General features: G+C 46.5%; 1 protein-coding gene across 1 annotated transcript in view; it reads right to left on the bottom strand.

Moving 5' to 3' along the window:
* Positions 1-19782, bottom strand: part of LOC115501432 (ral guanine nucleotide dissociation stimulator-like) — a 40459-nt gene extending 20677 nt beyond the window's left edge. The window contains exons 1-2 of the mRNA XM_030296514.1: positions 19777-19782; positions 13080-13273 (exon numbers count right to left, since the gene is read on the bottom strand). Of these exons, the coding sequence (XP_030152374.1) occupies positions 13080-13273; positions 19777-19782 (200 nt within the window). The remainder of the gene's footprint in view (positions 1-13079; positions 13274-19776) is intronic.
* Between the last annotated feature and the right edge of the window lie 729 nt (positions 19783-20511).

Genomic DNA, 20511 nt, shown 5'->3' with positions numbered 1-20511 from the left:
AAGCAAAGAGCCAATGACGGACCTGGCAGAGTCCTGAAGAGGCATTCTTCCAATGAAGACATACAGATGGCCACCACATACACGAAGAGAAGTTCCATGTCACTCCACATTAGGGAAATGAAAGTCCAAAGCCAAAGAGATATCACCTGAAACCTGTCTGAACGGTCTTATCAAAAAGACAAGAAAACACAAGCGTCAGGTACAATGTGGAAGAAAGCGAATCATCATTGGGCCCTGTTGGTGGCATTGGAACTTGGTGCAGAGGCAGTCGCAAACAATGTAAAGTTTCCTCACACAATTCAGAGGAGAACATCCATATCATCCAGCAACTTCCCTCAATTACCCCCCTAGGTACTACTCAGAACACATGAAATCACTAACTCCCAAAAATGACTCCATACCTGTTATCATGCCACAGTGTTTATAATAGCCTGGAGGGCATTATGCCTAGTGAAAGAACTCACACAGAGAAAAACACATATAAATGCTCGCACATATATGGGAAATCTGAAACACAAACTAAGAAAACAAAAAACAAAAATCCTCAAAACAGAATGAAACAAGCCCAGCAATACATAAAGATGATTGCAAAGGTGGGGGGGGGCAGGAAGGAGGGAAATAGGGAAAAGGTCAAAAGACATCACCGAATAAAAAACGACCATGTCAACAGGGAAAGGGAGAGTAAAGGTGACTCAATATCTCAAATTCTAGTTTCCTCTTTTTCAGAGACCTTAGTTCAGTCCATTCCATTCACTAGACCTACTAGAATAATAAGGAATTATCAGGACTTGACAGTTTTTCAATGATGAGTTCTTTACTGAGGATTTCGTATCCAAAAGAACACAGTGCTTAGATTGCTAGGTAACTTAGATTTTCCATTATTTTTATGGTTTCTTGAAGTACCATGATGTCACAAAAAACTCCTTAGATCTAACTGGACACTTTCATTACTCTAAACTATGTACATACCACTAAAATAGTACAATAAAGGTAAGGTGCATTGTTCATCGCACAACAGTGATTGTTTTACTCCTTGTTGTAGTGAGCTTTGGTGACGAAAAGGTTCCGGGTATCGAGCTCCTTATCAAATTCCATGCCATGGATTATGCAGAATATAGTAATCATGGTAATCAAGAAAATAATGATCTTCAAGATAGTCATAATCTTCCGAATTGCTGACAGAGACAACTCACCCCTCGGGGACCAAACACACGCTTAGGAGCCTGAGCTGCTCCAAGTGGCCTACACCACACCATCTTACGGAAAACATAAAGCACCAGTCAGCTCCAGATGGAAGTGTGGGAAAGCCTCTGCTCTTAGGCCTTTGCTTTCAGTGAGGTCAAGGGGCTGCCTTCAGGATGTTTTCAGCCTTTGAGACACGACTGGAACTCTCTAGTGAAATGAGATATTCCCACGCAACAAAACGCATTCCTTGCAAAGAACTGGGTCCCTGACGCGGTCCGGACTCCACACGGGCCACAGCACCACACGCACGCACACACACTCCCCCCAACAACCGGGGAGAGGTACAGCCCATGCAATGAAAGACCGTCTGCCCAAGACCTCATTTCCAAAGGAGGCTGAGAGACGAGCACTGCCTGCTCCGGTACACACGCACCGGTTTCTAGGGACCCGGTGGGCTCCGAGTCACTTCTCCCTCGTGCTGCCTGGTGAGTCCCGGAGGAGATGTGATTGCCAAGGACTGAAACTCTTGAAACACGGAACGAATGCAAGACAGGAGGCGCTCCACGGAAACGGGAAGCACCACGCCCCACGGATAGGAAGAACGTAACCCACAAGTCTGCCTTTGACGAGGAGCTTTTCCATCCACCTTCCTCGCCAGAGCGCGAAGAAGACGTTCCCACCCAACATGTCCCAAAGAGATGACTTTGGACTCCATCCACAACACCCAGTTCTCCTCAGCACACATCTCCAAGTAGGAAAGAGTCTGGACCACCCTCTAAAACACAGAAGCGCCACTTATTCCTGGCTCCCTGGCTCCGAGTTCATTGATGGAATGCACAGTGCCTTCAGAAACGAAGAGCTCAACAGGGACTTGCACTTGCCCTAATCCAGACTCCTACCCCCTAGTCCCATTGACTCCCACGATACAGGACCCCCTTTCGCCACAAGCGGGGTGAGATCTCCCCCTCCCCGTCACAGGGTGCAACTCTGCCACCAGGGGCGGGGCGGGGCGGGGCGGGGCGGGGCGCGGCGGGGCTGGGCAGGGCAGGAGAGCAGGTGTGGAGGGGGGAGGCAGGAGGCCTGTGTTCACCTGCTGCTTCCACTCTCCATCCCTTCAACACCGTCCCCTGCTGGCCTCCAGCAACTCAGGCCCACCACCCTGACTCTCCCTGGAATGTTTCTCTGGACTCTCACGTCCCTTGTACTTCATTTTCACAGGCAGGAATGATTCCTCCTGCTCAAGGCTGCGACTTGCCTGGCCCTGCCTTGACACTTTCCCACAACCGCAGGCCCACGCTTTCCTTCCTTCGATCGTTCCTTCGTTCCTTTCTTCGTTCCCACCTCCACCCACCAACCACCACCCCAGTCAGACCTCCATGGGCACTCAGGGCGCCCCCCCTCTCGACCTGAGCCACTCCCCACCGCCTGAGCCTAACCCCTTACTCGATCTGGGGCCCTCCTCCTCCAGGGAACCAGGGTCCAACCCAGAAAGCCCACTCCTGAGGCCTCCAGACCACAGCCGCAAAGGAGCCCAAGAAGAAGCCCGGAGCGCCGGGGGGCGGGGAGGGGTGCTCATGGAAGTGGAAGACAGAGAGGGGCAGGGGGGAAGGCCACGTGCGACCTTGTCGCTAGGGTCCCTACCTTGGCAGCACCGCGACTGAGGCAGGTCCTGGAGGGAGGCTGTGGGTCTCAGCTGCTCCACCTTTAGGCTTCTCCCAGATGGTCTTTCGGGGGCGCCGGGGTGGGGGCATCGCATCGCGCTCTGCCCCTGCCAGTGCTGGCACTCCACCAGCGCGGCCAAAGACCGAGGCGCCCGGGAAGCGCGTCCCGCGCCCCGGCCTCTGGCTCCAGGAGCAGCAGGAGCAGCGGGGCCGCCACCCTCCGAGGCTGGAGGCTCCTGGCCCCCAGTCTTCTCCACGCGGGGCTCCGCCCGTGCCCCCGCGAGCGCTCCCGCCTGCACTACCGCTACCCCTACCGCCAATGCCGTGGCTACCGCGTCGCAGGCGCCAGGCAGCAGCATGTCCCCGGTCGGGGGCTGAGCCGGCCGTCGGTCCCTGGCTGGCCCAGACACTTGGGGGCTTGGGGCGGCAGGCGGGCTGGGAGCCAACTCACAGCACCGCTGCAGCCTCAGCTGTGTCCCTCACCGGGCTCCGGCCCTGGCCCACGCGCATGCGCGCACTCGTGCGCGCGCTCCGGCACACCTGCTTGGGCCCAGGATCCAAGCCGCCCCATCCCCCCACCCCCACCCCCACCCCCACCCCCCCGCAGGGGGCACAGTGCTGGGCGCCAGGGTCTGCAACAAAACATTTAGCAGGAAGCTGAAACAAACAACGTGGGGGAGTGGAAACATGTTTTTCTGAGATATGTTTCAAGAAACACCACCTGAGGTAACCAGAGACCCTAGAGGTTCCAGGTCAATTTCAATATTAAGTCATTTTAAGAGATAAAGTAATCAACAGAAAATACAATTCATTTGTTTGACTACTTTAAAATGCACTCTAGAGGTTACACGCATCCCTGCATCCAGGAAGGAAAAGGGCACAATTTTGAAGGTAAGGGATGAGAGAGGCTGGTTTCAGGGTGAGGAGGTGGGCTTGGGCCCCACTTCAAGGTACTCCTCCCTAGGACTTCTTTCCCACGAGGAAGGTGAACACAGGTGTTGTTTTGTTCAGAACTGAGCGAAAGAGATGATCAGGAAGTGGGGTTGGGAATAAGGGAATGAGAACGTGGGACAGGTTTGTGGGGACAGAGGAATTCAAAGTGTGTGCTCATAGGCAGGCTCCATTCAAACATGGGAAAGGGTATAATAAAAGCAATTCTCCAGTTTTCATGTTTGTGGGCCTTGTTCTGAGATTCCCAGGGAAGGTATACTTTACCAGCGATCAAGGTCAAAATAACCCTGCAAAACCTCAAAGCATGGGCTCTATTACTCCCGTGAGGACATATTGTACATCTGATAGGTTTTAAAAATGACAAAAAAGGTTCATTCCAATCATAAAAATAAGAAAAAAAACTCCCTGTTCCCATATGTCTAAATTCATATAGCCTTCCATATACTAAAATCTTAAGGTTAAGTCTGTGACTTTCTGCAATGTCTTTCTTCATGAGTATTCCTTACCCTTTACACATATGTATGCATATTTATATACCCTTCCACCAGGTGATCCTTCAGTGGAGCACAGGTCTTTTGAGAAAATTGTGTATCCCGAGCAGCTCTTCTAACTGGAGCTCAGATAAAACCCATTTTCTTTTCATTGTTTTCCCCAATTTGTTCATTTAGTGTCGACATTTCTTGGCATAGTGGGCAGGATATCACAGAAACTTGCCTGAGAACACCTGGAGGTCTTTGGGAACTCAGTGCTTGGTACCAGCACAGGCTCTTTGTGCCCCCTCTGACTTCTCACCATCTGAAAGTGTATCCATGAGTTCTGCTGACGTCTGGAACTCCCCAGTTTCCCTTGGTGGGCTTGACTTCTATTCCAGGTGTTAAGTGTTACTGTTAATGTTCTCTAGGTGGGAATACCATAGAGGTGTTGGCCTGGATGGGTTGGTTGTTTGAATTTGACTTCATAGTGATTGCAATTTTCTGGCTAGAATTATGAGAGACTAAGGCATTCCTCTCCAATAAAAGAGGAGGACTTGTTCCTTCCAGCTGAATGTCACCTTTTGCTGGCTGCAAGCCTAGTGCAAATGTCTGAGGATATTCCTTGAGATGTGTATCAGTCCTAGAGGAACTTCCTATTCCATACTGTAATTAGTGATTGGCTCATCCAGAGACGCACACGTCCGGAGTGATCTTCCAGCGCTCTGAGCCCCCTCGACGGTTTGAGCCCTCTCTGGGAGAACCTGACACCCATGAGAGTCTATTGTGGCCATTTGTAAGAGACACTCACAGGCAGCACCCTCCCAACCCACTATACTTACCATTTTTGATTTTGCTCAAGCTTTATTCTAAAACTGAAACTAAATGAATGGGGAATTGTGCTTTCAAAGCCAAACGGCTTCTGCAAAAGCAACCACCACCCACAGGAATTCCACAGGATATAGATACAATGTATATGGAACCTCTCTTTGGAGAGGAACTTACTTAACTGGGAAAACTAACCAAGAATAACTTGGGTCACAGATGACTCAGACGTGCTCCTGTTGACATGTCGAAATGAGTTTTCTTCTACACAGAGTTAAGAGAAACCCAGCTCTAACACTAAGCAACCAGAGACTAGGAAGCCATGTAGTCCTGTCAGTGAAACCCCTGACTTCTTGAGAGGAGCCGATGCTCACAGAAGCAGACTGGGCTTCGCTTGCTGTGCTGGTGGCTGCAGCATTTGGCATCTTTGGACAAAACTGGTCGTATTCTAGTCGGAAACTGGAAAATAGCTAATTCATACGTCCCTAAATTGACATGCTATCTTGCCATTTGATTTGCTTTAATAACGGGGAGATCATTGGAAGTTGGATCTTTAATGTTCACTCCACAAATATCAGTGAAACAAAGGCTAGATTTTGTTTGCATCTGGATTGTGTGTATGTGCCCGTATGTGTTACAAGTGTGACCGATATTTTTTCTACCTCTGGATAGTATTCCAAAAAATAATTTATAGATGAGCTCTACTTAATTGGCTTAAAATCAAGCACTTGTGGAGGAAGACTGTGCTTTCTAAAACTCAGAAAAATAAAAACTAAACAAAGTGTTTTTCAAGTTCACCCGATCTGGGATGAAATCACCTACATTCAGGCTTTGTTGTGACTCCATCATAAAGATGCCTGGTGGGGAGGATCCCAATTTATGGTCCAGAAAGATAAGGATGGGTGAAAATCTACGACACCGGACACCCTTGCCAATCGTCAGAATAATGAGAAAAAGAAGAAGGAAGGCAGGCCGACACTGGAAATACTCCATCCACCTCCTCAAGCACGAGCGCCAGCTGTCCAACCCATTTCCTCCTCCTCTGCCTCCACCAGAGGGCTCAAAACCAAGTAGAGAAAACGACATGTTTTGCAGGAGGAAGAGACAGGAGTCGGTGACAGCGGAATGTTAGTCCAAACTTTGAACCTGCTTCTGGCCTTGCTGGTGGCATCCCTACCAGCACACCTCTGCCCCCGCCTTCCCCTCTTCTAGTTCCTGCACGACCAGCAAGGCTTCCACTGTCACAGTGGACTCCATCCTCCGCATTTCTGCCACTATCAGATCTTGCTTCTCCTCCCCTCACTGTTGAGGAGCAAAAGTACCCCAGGCTGTCGGGTCGCAGCCTTATGAGCTTCAGAGTGGAGCATCTACCAAAGCAACATGAAAAGGCTCCAGGCCTGCTTTGGGGTTAAATTGCCCACTTGAGATTTCCCCATGGGAGCCCCAGGTAAAATTGCCAGTGTGGAACAAAGTGATTAACCTTCAGGGGGTGCAGGTGCCACATATTCCATACTAAACATTGTTCTTTCAAGGAAGAGAGATACGTCTTCCTGAGTTACCAGGGTCAAACGTGATATAGATAATCCACTTTTATTCTACCTGAATTTAGTAGTTAAATTCATGTTGTAATTATTGCTCTCTGTCAGCAAGGATTCCTGAAAGTGCTGACTGATTTTGCCTATTTTGTTAAGTATTCGCTGGTTTCATAATGTTTTGTAAATTGAGTTAAAGTCACTAGATGTCTAAGTCTTTTCCAAAGAAGCTAAAACGCTAAACCATTCATTGCTAAACAGAGGTTTATCATTTGTTGGCTTCTTATTATAGAGATGTAAAGGTAAATATGGGTGTATTGGAAACATGTTTCATTCATTACGAAAGAGTTGTACTATGAAAGAACATGTTCTAAAAATTACAAAATATTCATGAATTTGCTAACCTAAAGAATTCTCCTGTGGTAATGCACAACTGGTTACTACTCAGTTTTCATCAGATAAATGGAATCGAAACTACTGAATATTGTAAGGAACAATCTTTTCTTTTTTCTTTTTGTTTATTTATTTTTGAGAGAGAGCGAGAGCAAGCAGGAGTGGGGAAGAGAGAGAGAGAGAGAGAGAGAGAGAGAATCCCAAGCAGGCTCTGTACTGTCAGTGCAGAGCCTGACCTGGGGCCTGAACTCACAAATCATGAGGTCATGACCTGAGCCAAAACCAAGCGTTGGATGCTTATTGAACTGAGGCACCAGGGCACCCTGAAGGAAAGAATCTTGTATGTAAGAAATTAGGAGACATGCATAAAAGGAATGAGAAGTGAGAATACATTTTTCTGGAAAGAAAAGAATGTAATTTTGCCAGGAAACAAGACAGATTATTTGGAAAGGGAAAAACTTAGGACCAAATCTCGATGAAAGAGAAAGTTGCAGAAGCATGTGAAAGCAAATTTTCGAAAAAAATTACGTATGGACAGGACTGGCCGACCTGACTTCAAGCTATATTACACAGCTGTAGGTCATCAAGACAGTATGGTCCTGGTATAAAAACAGGCACATAGATCAGTGGAACAGAACACAAAACCCAGAAATGGATCCACAACTCTATGGTCTTCTAATCTTCAACAAAGCAGGGAAGAATGGCCAATGGGAAAAGGACCGTCCCTTCAACAAATGGTGTTGGGAAAACTGGACAGCAACATGCAGAAGAAGGAAACTGGACTACTTCCTTACAGCGTACACAAAAAGAAATCCAGACTGGATGCCAGACCTAAATGTGAGACAGGAAACCATCAAAATCCTAGAGGAGAACACAGGCAGCAAAATCTTTGACTTTGGCCATAGCAACTTCTTACCACACACATCGCCATAAGCAAGGGAAACAAAACCAAAGATGAACTATTGGGAATTTCTCGAGATAAAACATAAAACACCACCAACACCACCACCACCACCACCACCACCAACAGACAAAAACAAAACAAAAATTTCTGTGCAGTGAAGGAAACCATCAACAAAAGTAAAAGACAGCCTATGGAATGGGAGAAGATATTTGCAAATGGCATATCCAATAAAGGTTATTATCCAGAATACATAAAGAAGTTATACAACTCGATGCCCCCAAAACAAAGAATCCAGTTAACAAATGGGTAGAAGAGGCATGCTGGGTAGCACAGTTCTGTGTCCAACTCTTGATTTCAGCTCAGGGCATGATCTCATGGTTTTGTGGGATCGAGCCCCTCATCCGGTTCTGTGCCGACATCATGGAGCTTGCTTAAGATTCTCTCTTTCCCTCTTTCTCTGTCTCTCCTCTATGTGCACACGCGCTCACACACACACACACACACACACACACGCACACACTCTGTCTCTCTGTCTGTCTCACAATAAATTAATAAATCTTTTACAAATGAAATAGGAAGAAGATATGAATAGACATTTTTGCAAAGAAGACAGCCAGATGACTCAAAGACACATGAAAAGATGTTCAACATCACTCATCATCAGGGAAATACCAATCAAAACCATGATGAGATCCCACCTCACCCTTGTCAGAATGGTTAACATTAACAACCCAAGACACAATAGGTGTTGGTGAGGATTCAGGGAAAGGGGAAGCGTCTTGTATTGATGGTAGGAATGCAAACTGGTGCAACCAGTCTGGAAAACTGTATGGAGGTGCCTGAAAAAGTTGAAAATAGAACGACCCTATGATCCGGCAATTACACTCCTAGTTAGTTACCCAAGCAAGCAGCAGAGGCCCAGCCTGCATCCTCCCCTGTCCTGAAAGCAGAGAATGGCTGCTCTACTTAGAAGCGGAGCTATGGAACAGGAGGTGCACAAGGGTCTGGAGTGTGTCACAGGATGGGGCCTGGATGAGTGTGTTCCAGGACATGGGGCAGGGGTGCTGTGCAGGAGGTCAGAATGAGGGAGTGTGGGCTCTTCCCTGCCCCATGGGTCACTCCCAGGTACCCCGATGACCTCAGTGCTGGCTTGTCCTCTGAATTCCTCAGGTATCCACTCAGTCCCAGGGGTCGCTCCCTTCCCAAAGAAGGCCCTAACGTCTTAAAGAGTCTGTAGATATTAGGAACTGCAGGCTACACCTGAAAAATGTGTACAAATTATGTCCCCAAAATTGTGCTAGGTGTACCATTCTAAAGAAATAGAGATTAATGGTACACATGTACCCTTCAGTACAAGTATGAGACTCAAAATATTGGAATTGGCCCAATTATTCAACTTGTAGAGACACAGAGTAAATGATGATGTGTGACCACTGAGGATGCAGAAGGGGACAGGACTTGAGCCTGTCCATTATGGGGACATCAGGTACTAAAGAGCATACTCATGAAACGCTCCCCGCCCAACCTGTCACACAACTGATACACACACACACACACACACAGAAACACACAAACACACACAATTTGCTGCACTCAAAGTAAAAGGACTGGAAGGAGGGACCCCATGTCTAATGGCAAATATTTCTTGACAAGGGTATATCATTTTATTCATATGTATTTGTATTTTTTTTTCTAATTCTTAATTTTCAGAGAGAGAGAGAGAGAGAGAGAAAATCCTGAGGAGGGCTTCGTGCTCTCATTGTAGAGCCTGACTTGGGGCTTGATCCCATGAACCATGAGATCATGACCTCAGACAAAATCAAGTCAAAACACTCAACCAGTTGTGCCACCTTGGCGCCTGTCCTTATTATTCAGATTTTTATTTCATTTAAGAAACAACATCCATATAAAACCTGTATCGGTAGTAAATGAGAAGATTTCTTATTTGAATTTGATATTTGTTTAATATGCACCTTAGACTAATTTATTTTTTTTTATTTTTTTTTATTGACGTTCTTATTTATTTTTGGGACAGAGAGAGACAGAGCATGAACGGGGAAGGGTCAGAGAGAGGGAGACAAAGAATCTGAAACAGGCTCCAGGCTCTGAGCGGTCAGCACAGAGCCCGATGCGGGGCTCGAACCCATGGACTGCGAGATCATGACCTGAGCCGAAGTCGACCGCTCAACCGACTGAGCCACCCAGTCTGCTCCAGACATTTCTCTTGTAGCTTTTAGCTCTTGAGTCAAACTTCTAAATGGGATCCCTATCCCAGATAATGAAGATATTTCAAGTAGGAGGCTTCCATAATCTTTGTTCTTTGGGGAATATTCCTCTGTCCTAAAAATATTAGTTTGATTGAACATTTAACCAATTATTAATCACTCTCATGTTATGTAGCCAGACACAATAAGCCATGGTGTGTGATTGTACACACCTGAAAACCCCAGAGGAGCTAAAGCAGCAGAAACCGAGGTCAGTGGTTGCAGAGACTGGGGTGAGGGTTGAGCCATGGCTGATGGGTAGTATACATGTGTCTGTGATGGAAATATTCTAGGAGAACATAGTGGTCATGGATGTATAATTCTGTGAATATACGTAATGGCACTTCAATGTGTACTTTCAAAGGATCAGAGTAAATTATTTTGAAGTTAATTTATGTTTTACTTATAAAACAATACATAAGGACAGTAAATATCTCTATACAAACCACAAAAATTACAAAGAACGAAATGACAGGGTCAGGGAATTCACTCTTCGGGGCTGCAGCTGACATGAGCCGCTGTTGGGGAGCTGAGGCTGGTTGCTCAGCTGCAGCAGGTGGTTGCTCCAGCCCTTCCGTGACCTCGCCGGCTGGGGCTGAGGGCTGCTCATGTTCTGGGGCCACCAAAGAGGCAGGTGGCTCTTCCAGCTCCTGACTGTCAGCCAGAGCTGGGAGTACCTCCTGCCCCGGTGGGGACGCTGCAGTGAGGGTCTCCGATTCTCGTACGCGCTGAGCTCCAGGAGGACTGGTGGCTTCAGGCAGCCTGGGCTGCGAGGCTGCAGTGGGCACCACAGAGATAGCGGGGGCTCGCTCCCGAGCCACGTCTGGATGGGGCTCTAGAGCTGCTGCCAAAGCTTCAAGAATAGAGAGTGTCATTACCGTGATTGCCATTCCATGGCAGGAAACCTCTCCCGCAGACGTGGTCATCTGAGTCAAAGAACCCACCAGGAGGAAATCTCCCAGACGGCAGGCTAATGGAACAGTGATCTGAGACTAGTCCCTACGCCTGGCCCACCTGCAGTCTCAGGAAACATGTTCTCTGTGGCATACCCCGTCCCCTCCACACGCCCACATCTCCCACCCAGAGTCCTCCTCACCCAGAGACTCTGGCTCATTGGGCTCACACTTTCTCTGCCATGAGTAGAGAAGGCGGTCGCGGCGCTGCAGCTCAGATCCCGGCATGTGGACCCCTACATATTCCTGCAGTGCCTTCAGGCTGATGAAATCTGGGGGCTGGAAAAAGTACTCAGGGTAGTGCTCCAGCCAGGTGCCCAGGATGGAGGAGATGGCCCTGGGGATACAAAAGTAGCCAGAACAATCACCATGGGGTGTTCCTCCCACTGATGTCTCAGGACAGGCCTGTGGGACCTGGTCTCTCTGCCTCCTGCTCCTGGATGTCCAGAGACTGTTCCTACACCTTGCCCACCTGTGATTTAGGAGTCCTGCTTGAGATAGTTTAGTCACTGAAGAGGGACCGGCCAAAGTCTTTTTGACTGGGACCCCTTAACCAATGATGTGGCAAAGTCTTTCCATCTTGGGGAAGCCAGCCAGACTCCTCCGTGTGTCCCCCTGCCTACCTCCCACTAGAATTCAAGTCCGTGTGTGAATGGAGGGGTGGTGTCGGGGTGAGTCAGTGCCTTCACTGCATACCTTAGCGCTCCATGAAGATCTGGACAAATATGGGACAAGGGGACTCTGTCTCTTACCTGGGCTTGCTGGGACCCTCCTGATGCCTTCAACGTGACGACCTGTGCCTCTGTACTGCCTCATGCACTCAGTGCACATGTGGGTGTCCTCCCACTGACATTGGTCTCCCATAGTGTGGGTAATATGTGCTCCTTGAGCCCTCACTGTGTCTCCTGTACCCTTGCTAAGCACACACTGTGGATGTTCCCCAAGGTGGTGAGCGTGATGCTCCCCAAAACCATTATTCTGGGTCCCCTGATGGGGGTGGAAGCAAGGGCTGTGAGTGGGAAGGGATGGGGTTGGACTCTCTAAGGGGCTGACGCGGTGCTCTGGCGCCCTCTGCTGCCTCCCTGTGCCCACAGCCCATCCTCTACCAGACAGGACAGGACCCCTTTCCTTGCTTCCAAGAGAAAGCCCTCAGAACTTTGCCCTCTCACAGGACTCTCAGACGTGTGGGATGCTGGGTCCTGCAGCCCCGCCCACGCACAGTCTCAGCACTGCCCTCTTGGAGAAGGAAGGCCCTCCAGCCTGAGCTCAGCCTACTCACAGTTTCTCCTGCTCCTGGGGTCCGCCATCCTCCTCAGCCTCCGAATGGAAGCATCGGTATGTGGAGGAGGCCAGAAGGACATCATATGAGCTGTCCTGGGGATGCTACGTCTTGTCCTATCCAGAGTCACTGACTGCTGACTAGAATGGAGCTCTGGAGGGGAGGGTACTGTCCGCTCTGCGCATTGGATCCCAGGCAGCTCCTACAGAAGTGCCTGCACCTAGTGGGGCTTCCTGCGTGTTTGAAGAATGATAGGGCCCCAGTCAGCTCCATCACGCATATTGGTGTGGGTCTGGGCGTCCTGCTCATCCTGGGCATCCTTGACTGGTTTGAGCCAGGACTCAGACACGACACACAGATAGAGCCTCCAATCTCCTTTTCCAATGGGAAAACAGCCCAACTCAACACCTGGCGACAGTGAGGGATGAGGCAGAAAGTTGATCATGGGCAAGAGGACAAAGATGACCCAGCAGAGACGCAGCCCTGCCAGCAGAGCTTTCCACAGGCCAGGGTGACTTTCCCTGCAGTGCCCCCACTGAGGAGCTGGAGTGTTTCCATCCCGATCAGAGGAACAAAGTGAGACTCAGGGAGTTGGTGACTTTCCCTAGACTCAAAACCTCAAGGACTGAATCACACTGGGCTGTGAAGGGCAGGGTGCTCACCTCATAAACAACACTTCCAGGACCTCCTTGTTGGTAGTAAAAGTTGGGTACGTGCCCAAGAAGGTGGAGACGTACGTGGGGTCTCTCCCCAGGAAGGCGGGTACGAGGTGCTCCACTCGCTGCTTCAGCAGGCCTGCATCGATGGTCCACCCCACACAGTTCTCATTCTCATTCCTGGGTGTGACCTTTGTACCCTGAGGTAGAACACAGGAAGGACTTAGAATCAGACACAGCACTATGGCCAACAGGAGGGTTGGAGTCCAGAATGCAGACCAAATCCCCAGACCCCAGTGACTTGTGGCAAGCCTGAGACCTGGGTGCCCAGAGTAGGAAAAAGGATCCTGGCATTCACACGAGAATTTGAGGTGGGAAATGACTGAACACATTAGGATCTCAGGTCAGATTGTTAGATGAGTATGGACAGCAGCTCCCTGCATTAACAGCAGTGTCCCTGTGATTTCTAACAGCACAGTGCATTCTGGGGATCCGAGGAGAGGGACAGTACCTGGCAGAGGTTGGATCAGGATAATAGGACATGTAGGATGCTCAGTGCAGCACTGTGACACAGCAAGAGAAGGGAATCATGTCACAGTCCCACATTTGTGAAGGGCTGAATGGGTGAGGAGGTGAGTGGTCTCATTTCCAGAATGTTGTCTAGGTGGTAAGGCCCTTGCTCCTGATCTGGAGGGGCCCCAGGGGCGTGTTCCTTGGCAACCAAAGTGCAGAACAGCAGACATAATGCCATGAGGCCCATATCCCTGTGGCTAAAAATCCCCCTGCTCATCGTGATCTTGTGCCAGACTTGGAGAAGGTGTGGAAGGATGGTCAGGCCAACAGGGACACCTGGGAAGAGGAGTTTGGAAAATATGCAAACATCCTCTTTGTTCCCGTGGAGGGAACAAAGTGGTGGCCAAATGATCATACTAATGAAGCACAGTGTCTTTCTGGCCTCGAGGAGATGGAGTTGGCAGCTTTAAAACCTTGGCTTGGTTGTAGGATACCATAGACGTCGGCCAGGGGGAACACAGTGGTAAGCATGAGAAGGTAAATCGTGAATGAGATATACAGTCCAAGATGCCCACACTTCCCCTCTCTCGAGGTATATTCAATTTCAAGCATAGTGTATTTCATCAAGTCCAGCTTGAAGCAGGGCGATGGAATCCAAGCAGAGATCCAAGCAGAGATGGCACTCAAGGTGCAAAGCAACTTTTCTATCCCAGGGGAATGTGCCATTCTAAATTTCAGGAGATAATTCCTTTTTTTGTTGTCATAGGACTTGGTGTTGTCAGCAGGAGAGCAAGTTAATCTTATGTACGGTCACGGTAAAGGCTGTTTCCCACAGCTTTTACTTTTATTAGGGTGCTGGATATCTCGGTGGGGGGGCTCTAGTCTATCATAGGGAGTAATAGGCCCTGCTGGTTGATCATTCCAATGTGTTAAGGTTGGAGCAGTATTTTAGGCCACTAGCCAAGATGGTTTTGCTTGTTACTTTCATATTTAATTTGTTAGTTTAATATTCTTTTTTTTTCTTTTTAGCAGCCCTGCCATTTGTGAGTTATAGGGTAGGTAAAACCTCCATTCAGAGTCATGTTCTTTTGCCCAGTTTTGCATATTATACTTTTGAAAGGTGACTCCCACTTTTGAAAGGTGTATATTTTATGAAGGCATCCATACATAGTTTCCAGTTTCTCGAATCCCCTAATGGTGGCGGCCTGGTTTGCATGGCAGGAAGGGAAAGCTTGGGTTAGGCCAGATGCAGTGACCACAGAAACTAGGAGTATTTAGAACATTCACTTAGAGGAAGAGGGCTGATCGAATCAACCGGCCAATGTCTTCCTGGTTAGGAATTCCAGTGAATGGCTCCAGATGCTTCTGGCAGTTTCCTTGGACATTGTTTAGAACTCACAGGACAGGCTGTTACTGCGTTACCCACGTCAATGTACTTCAAGGTAATTCAGCATTCCTAGCAATATGCCATTCCATCTGGGCACTGCAGTGGCCACTCTTTCTACGCACCCATTCTAACGGAGTTCAGTAGTTAAAGCTTGTACTTTAGTACAAGTAGTTAAAGCGTGAGCTTTCTGACTGCCAGGAGGTGTCAGTGTCTTATACGCTGGTACAGTGAAAACAGTGAGGTCCGCCTTAGGCTCTGGCAGACAGACCCAAATGTCTTTCCACATATTTTGACTCCATAAGGGCTTATTCATAATCATCAAAGCACTTGGCTTTCCATTGTCTGAGCCCTCTGGTTAATACCTTTAGAAAAGCCCAGCTGTCAGTGCAAAGGGTTAACAGCCTGACTGCTGCTTTCAACCCACTGGCTGCTATGGTTTGTTCCTGTTCTCATCCAGATGGTGTCGATGTTGGGCTGAATACTGATCACAGACCATGTGAGTAGATGTCCTCAGTATACCAGGTATCAGTGGGAATCACTCCTACCCACTCTTTCTCAGCTGCAGGGGCCACCATTAGGAATAGGTGTGGGGCATCTGGAGGTTCTATACAGGGCCTGGTAGTGCCTGCACATCTAGAGACACTGGGCAGTGGACAGGGACTCCTCTGCTGAAAACAGGCATGCCACTTAGTCAAAGTAGGGGTTTGAGCCATAGCAGAGATGGGTCGATGAAAAATAGTTTTCATCTTCTCCTGCACAGTCATGGAAGTTCTCATCCCAGTGTGTTCTATAGTGAGAGGCTCCACCTGGAGGAGAGCTGTGTACATTGGCTAAAAACCATTGTTCTCTTGAGGGTATGTCAGATTTTGACCAAAATGCTAGAGGTACTCTCTCCTCTTACTGTGCCTGCCACAGTGCCAACCCATGCCTCTGGAGTCAAAGACACGTCTAATCCAAAAAGGAGCCCTGTTGGACAAATGCCCAGAGCTTTAATCTGCCTTACTATTATTTTTTTAATGTACCATTTTAAACATTCATTTCTTTAAAAATGTGTATTTATTTTTGAGAGAGTGGGGGGGGGGGGAAGAGCATGAGGTGGGGAAGGGCAGAGAGAGAGGGAGACAGAACGACAAACAGGCTCCAGGTTCTGAGCTGTCAGCACAGAGCCCAATGAGGGGCTTATACCACGAACCATGAGATTCCTGAGCTGAAGTCAGAAGCTCAACTGACTGAGCCACCCAGGCGCCCCATGCCTTACTATTATTTTTACTTTCTCAAAGGTGGCTTGCTGTTCTGATCCCCTATCCCATATATGTCCTTTTTTCATCAGATGCGTTAAAGTATAGAGGCACTGTGCCAGGTAGAGAATAAAAGTCCTCAAAAACCCCCAAACCCCTACAAAACCTTGTGCCTCTTTCACATTCTTAGAGTTTGGGTGGACTTGCATCTTATAAATCACAGCTTCTGGAACAATATGAGTCTTATCTGACTAGATGATAACTCAAACCTTATGTGAGTGCCTGTTGCCTGAATTTTCTATGGGTTTGTTGTATATCCTTTCTTTTGCAGATGTTCCAGCAAAGCCCGCAAGGTGTCCTGGAGTAGAGGCAAATCTTTACGTGTTAAAATTATATCATCAATATAATGATCCTGTCTCATCTATGTGGGAAAGAGAACAGAAGAAATAGGTCCCCAGCTACCATCCATGACATATGGCGGGACTGCCTATTCAGGTAGCCTTGGCGGGGGGGGGTGATTTGAAAGTTCATCATTGTCCCTTCCACATGAAGCCAAGTTAACCTTAGTTACCAGAAACCTTTACTCACCAAAGCCTTTTTTTAAAAAAATGAATTTCCTAAACGACTTTTGCAAGGACACTTTTTTTTTTTTTTGACAAAGCATTAGAGTAAAACAGCTACTATCTGCAAATCACAAATAACAAAAGACTTAAAAATGGCCAGAATTAAAGATTTTTTGAGAGATCATTATAATACAGTTGAAAAGCTAGCTGCTATAGTGGTCTGTATGTTAGAGTCTTCCCCCACCCCACTTGTATTTTCTTCAGTCTCTGTGGGCAGTGTTTTGATTATCTGCTGGGGTGTTTACATTTCAAAGACATGTTAAGATTTACAACTTCAAAGGACCTGGAAAGAAAGAAGTTTTCTCCTAAAGGTTTGGGGGATACTTGTTATTTAAAATTTTCCTTTGTATTAGAGATTCTGTTTCTTCATCAATTACCACAACATCCTCTTCTTTACTTTCGTCACTTCTTTATAGAGATTCCACCTTTATAGAGATTCCACTAAAAGGTGGATGACTAATTAGTCATTAGTCAAGGTCAATGACTAATGACCTTGTCATTAGTGCCTAGATCTTTAGTCCATGGCAGATTGCATTGCAAAATGGCATGCTAAAGTCTCCTACTATCATCCTGCTCTACCATTTTGTCTGCCAGCCCCGAAGCTGTCATGGTGGTGGGCACTCTCATGTCCTCTTCTGATCTTAGCTCATCTTTTAACTTCCTGACATGGCTTTAGCCTCCAGTTGGACATCGCGGCTGGCCAAAGTGTCCACAGTAGAGGCCAGCCCACTGGGGCTACCATGAGCTTCCTTTCTCTGACACACTGCACAAGGTGTAGTTCCTTTAACAAGCACATTAGACCCAGTGGTGTTCTGAGGCCATCCCATCTTTGTGTGGCCATCTACAAGTATCTGACATAGGGTCCTCCCTCCCCACAGACAGGTCAATGGCCCACTTGGGATTTCCCCTCCAGATGTCTCTTTCTCAAGGCCCATTCTTCGGTCTCCTGCCTAACTTACCAATTGTTGGTTCATAACCCTCCGAGAAGTTTCCAGGTATCACCTGACACTGGTCTTCATATACAGAAGACAGAGAGAAACCAAAGGAAGAGGCAGGCCACTTCAGGTTGGTAGGTGGCAGTTTTTTTTTTTTTAATTTTTTTTTTCAACGTTTATTTATTTTTGGGACAGAGAGAGACAGAGCACGAACGGGGAAGGGGCAGAGAGAGAGGGAGACACAGAATCGGAAACAGGCTCCAGGCTCTGAGCCATCAGCCCAGAGCCCGACGCGGGGCTCGAACTCCCGGACCGCGAGATCGTGACCTGGCTGAAGTCGGACGCTTAACCGACTGCGCCACCCAGGCGCCCCGTTAGGTGGCAGTTTTAATAAGCAAAAGGAACTTACATTTGAGATTTCTTTTAGGTGGTAGCAAGGCAGATGGATCCCTGCACCCACTCACTAAACCCTACAAGTTTCTAAAGAAACGGAACTGGGCCCAGTTACATGTACCACGTAGGTGTTTTCAACACCAAATCACCATCTCACGGCTATGTCCTTGGAGTAGCGTCTGGGAATGGGAAAGGCCGTTAGAATACACACCACAAGGAGAGGAGAAAAGTGCGAAACCTCTGAGGGCCTGAAGTCTGGCTCACAGGTCAACTGAAAACCACATCTTTTTGATGACATTTCACAACAATTACCTGTGCATTTACTTTTATTAATATTTCATTCCACCATGTGGCTTTAAGCTGCTGTCTATTTCTTTCATTTCACCTTAATTGACTATATTGAGCATTTCTCTTTTTTATTGAAATGTATTTGACATAAAAAGCTGTGCACATGTAAGGTGTACAGTGTGTTGATTTGAGACATTTATATACAGTAATTTAATTGCCATTGTAATGATAGCACATCTATCTCATCATATAACTTTAATTTCTTTTTGGGATGGAAATACCTAAGATCTGGTCTTTGGCAAGCTTGGTTATTATAGGGCAATATTGTTGTTTCACTATCCTATGAATTAGATCTCCTGGACTTGTCTATTGGTGTCAGATCTGTACATTTAAACAACATCTGCCCTATTCTCCCAACCTCAGCTTCTGATAACCTCCATTTACTCTGTTTTTATGAATGTGATTTTTTTTGGATTCCACATATATGTTATATTATACTGTATTTGTCTTTCTCTGTCTGCTTTACCTTACTTAGCATAATTTCCTCTAGGCCTATCCATACTATTACAAACGGCAGGGTATCGTTCTTTCTCATGGCTAAATAATATTCCATTATACACTTATACCACATCTTCTTTCCCCATTCATTCATCGACAGGCACTTAGATGATTTCCATATCTTGGTTATTGTGAATAATGTTACAACAAACATGAGTGTACATATTTTCTTTGATATCCTGTTTTTAATTCCTTTGGGTGGGTATACACCCTGAAGTGTCAATATTAAATCATATTTTAATTCTATTTTTTTAATTAAGAAGGTCCATTCTTCCTCTATAGCGGCTGAACACATTTACATTCCTGCAGACATGTCCAAGGATTTCCTTTTCCCCACATCTTAGCCAATGTGTGTTACCTGTTGCCTTCTTGATGATAGCCATCTTAACATGTGTGAGGTGAGGTGATATGTACTGTAACTTTGATTTGCGTATCCCTGATGACTTGTGATGTTAAGCGTCTTTTCATGTATGTGTTAATCATTTGGATGTCTTTTTTGGATAATGTTTATTAGGTTCCTCGGCTCATTTTTTTTTCATTGAGTTGTCATAGTTATGTTTGTTGTAGTAGTTACTGTTATTGTTGTTACTGAATCATGTAGGTTCTCTGTATGTTTTGTATATTAAAACCTTACATAATATATAGTTTGCAAATATTTTCTTCCATCGTGCAGGTTGCCTTTTCATATTGGTGATTGTTCTTTTGGCTGTGTAAAAGCTTTTCATTTTGATGTAGTCCCACTTGTTGATTTTACTGATAGCTACTTACCTTCATTTTTCCAGTAAAAGCTTCACACTTTTCTTCTTTCCCTTTAATATTTTTGATGCCACAATTTACCTCTTCTTATGCTGTGTATTCAATTTCAAATTATAGTAGCTATAGCTATTTTGAAGCCTCTATTTGCTTAACCTTTATACTATACTTAAGTGGTTTCTCCATCATCCTTACAGAATTGCTCTTCATTGTCTTGTATCTGTGTGATTTCAAAGGTTACATACTTTAACTCATTTTTTCCCCTTTCTTCTCTCTGCTTACTCTACCTTAGATGTTCTCTATTGTATTCTTCATTTCATCCAACTCATCGAATTCTTTATCTCCAGAATTTGTTTCTCTCTTTTTAATCATTTCTGTGCTTTGATAAAGGTCTCATTTTGTTCCTGTACCCTCTTGTGAATTTTGTTTAACTGTTTATCTGAGTTTACTTGTAGCTTGTCAAGTTTCTTCAATAGAGCTATTTTACATTTTTTATCAGCTAGATTACAGATTTGTCTTTTTTTATGTTGTTGGGGAAATATTGATAGCTTTTGGCAATGCCATGTTTTCTTGGTTTTGACATTACTATATTGCTATATACTATACTATACTATAGCATTACTATATTGCTGTTTTCACATTTGAAGTATCTTTACTAGCTATCAACACATGAGGAACTGTTTATTGATGCTGCCTCTTTGGAGATCACAAATTTGTAATAGATAGAACTCCTCTACTCAATGGCAGAAA

This window comes from Lynx canadensis, chromosome A2 (assembly GCF_007474595.2).
Source record: "Lynx canadensis isolate LIC74 chromosome A2, mLynCan4.pri.v2, whole genome shotgun sequence".
NCBI classification, from domain to species: domain Eukaryota; kingdom Metazoa; phylum Chordata; class Mammalia; order Carnivora; family Felidae; genus Lynx; species Lynx canadensis.
Note: the sequence above shows the minus strand (reverse complement) of the source record. Positions and strands in the feature narration are given on the sequence as shown.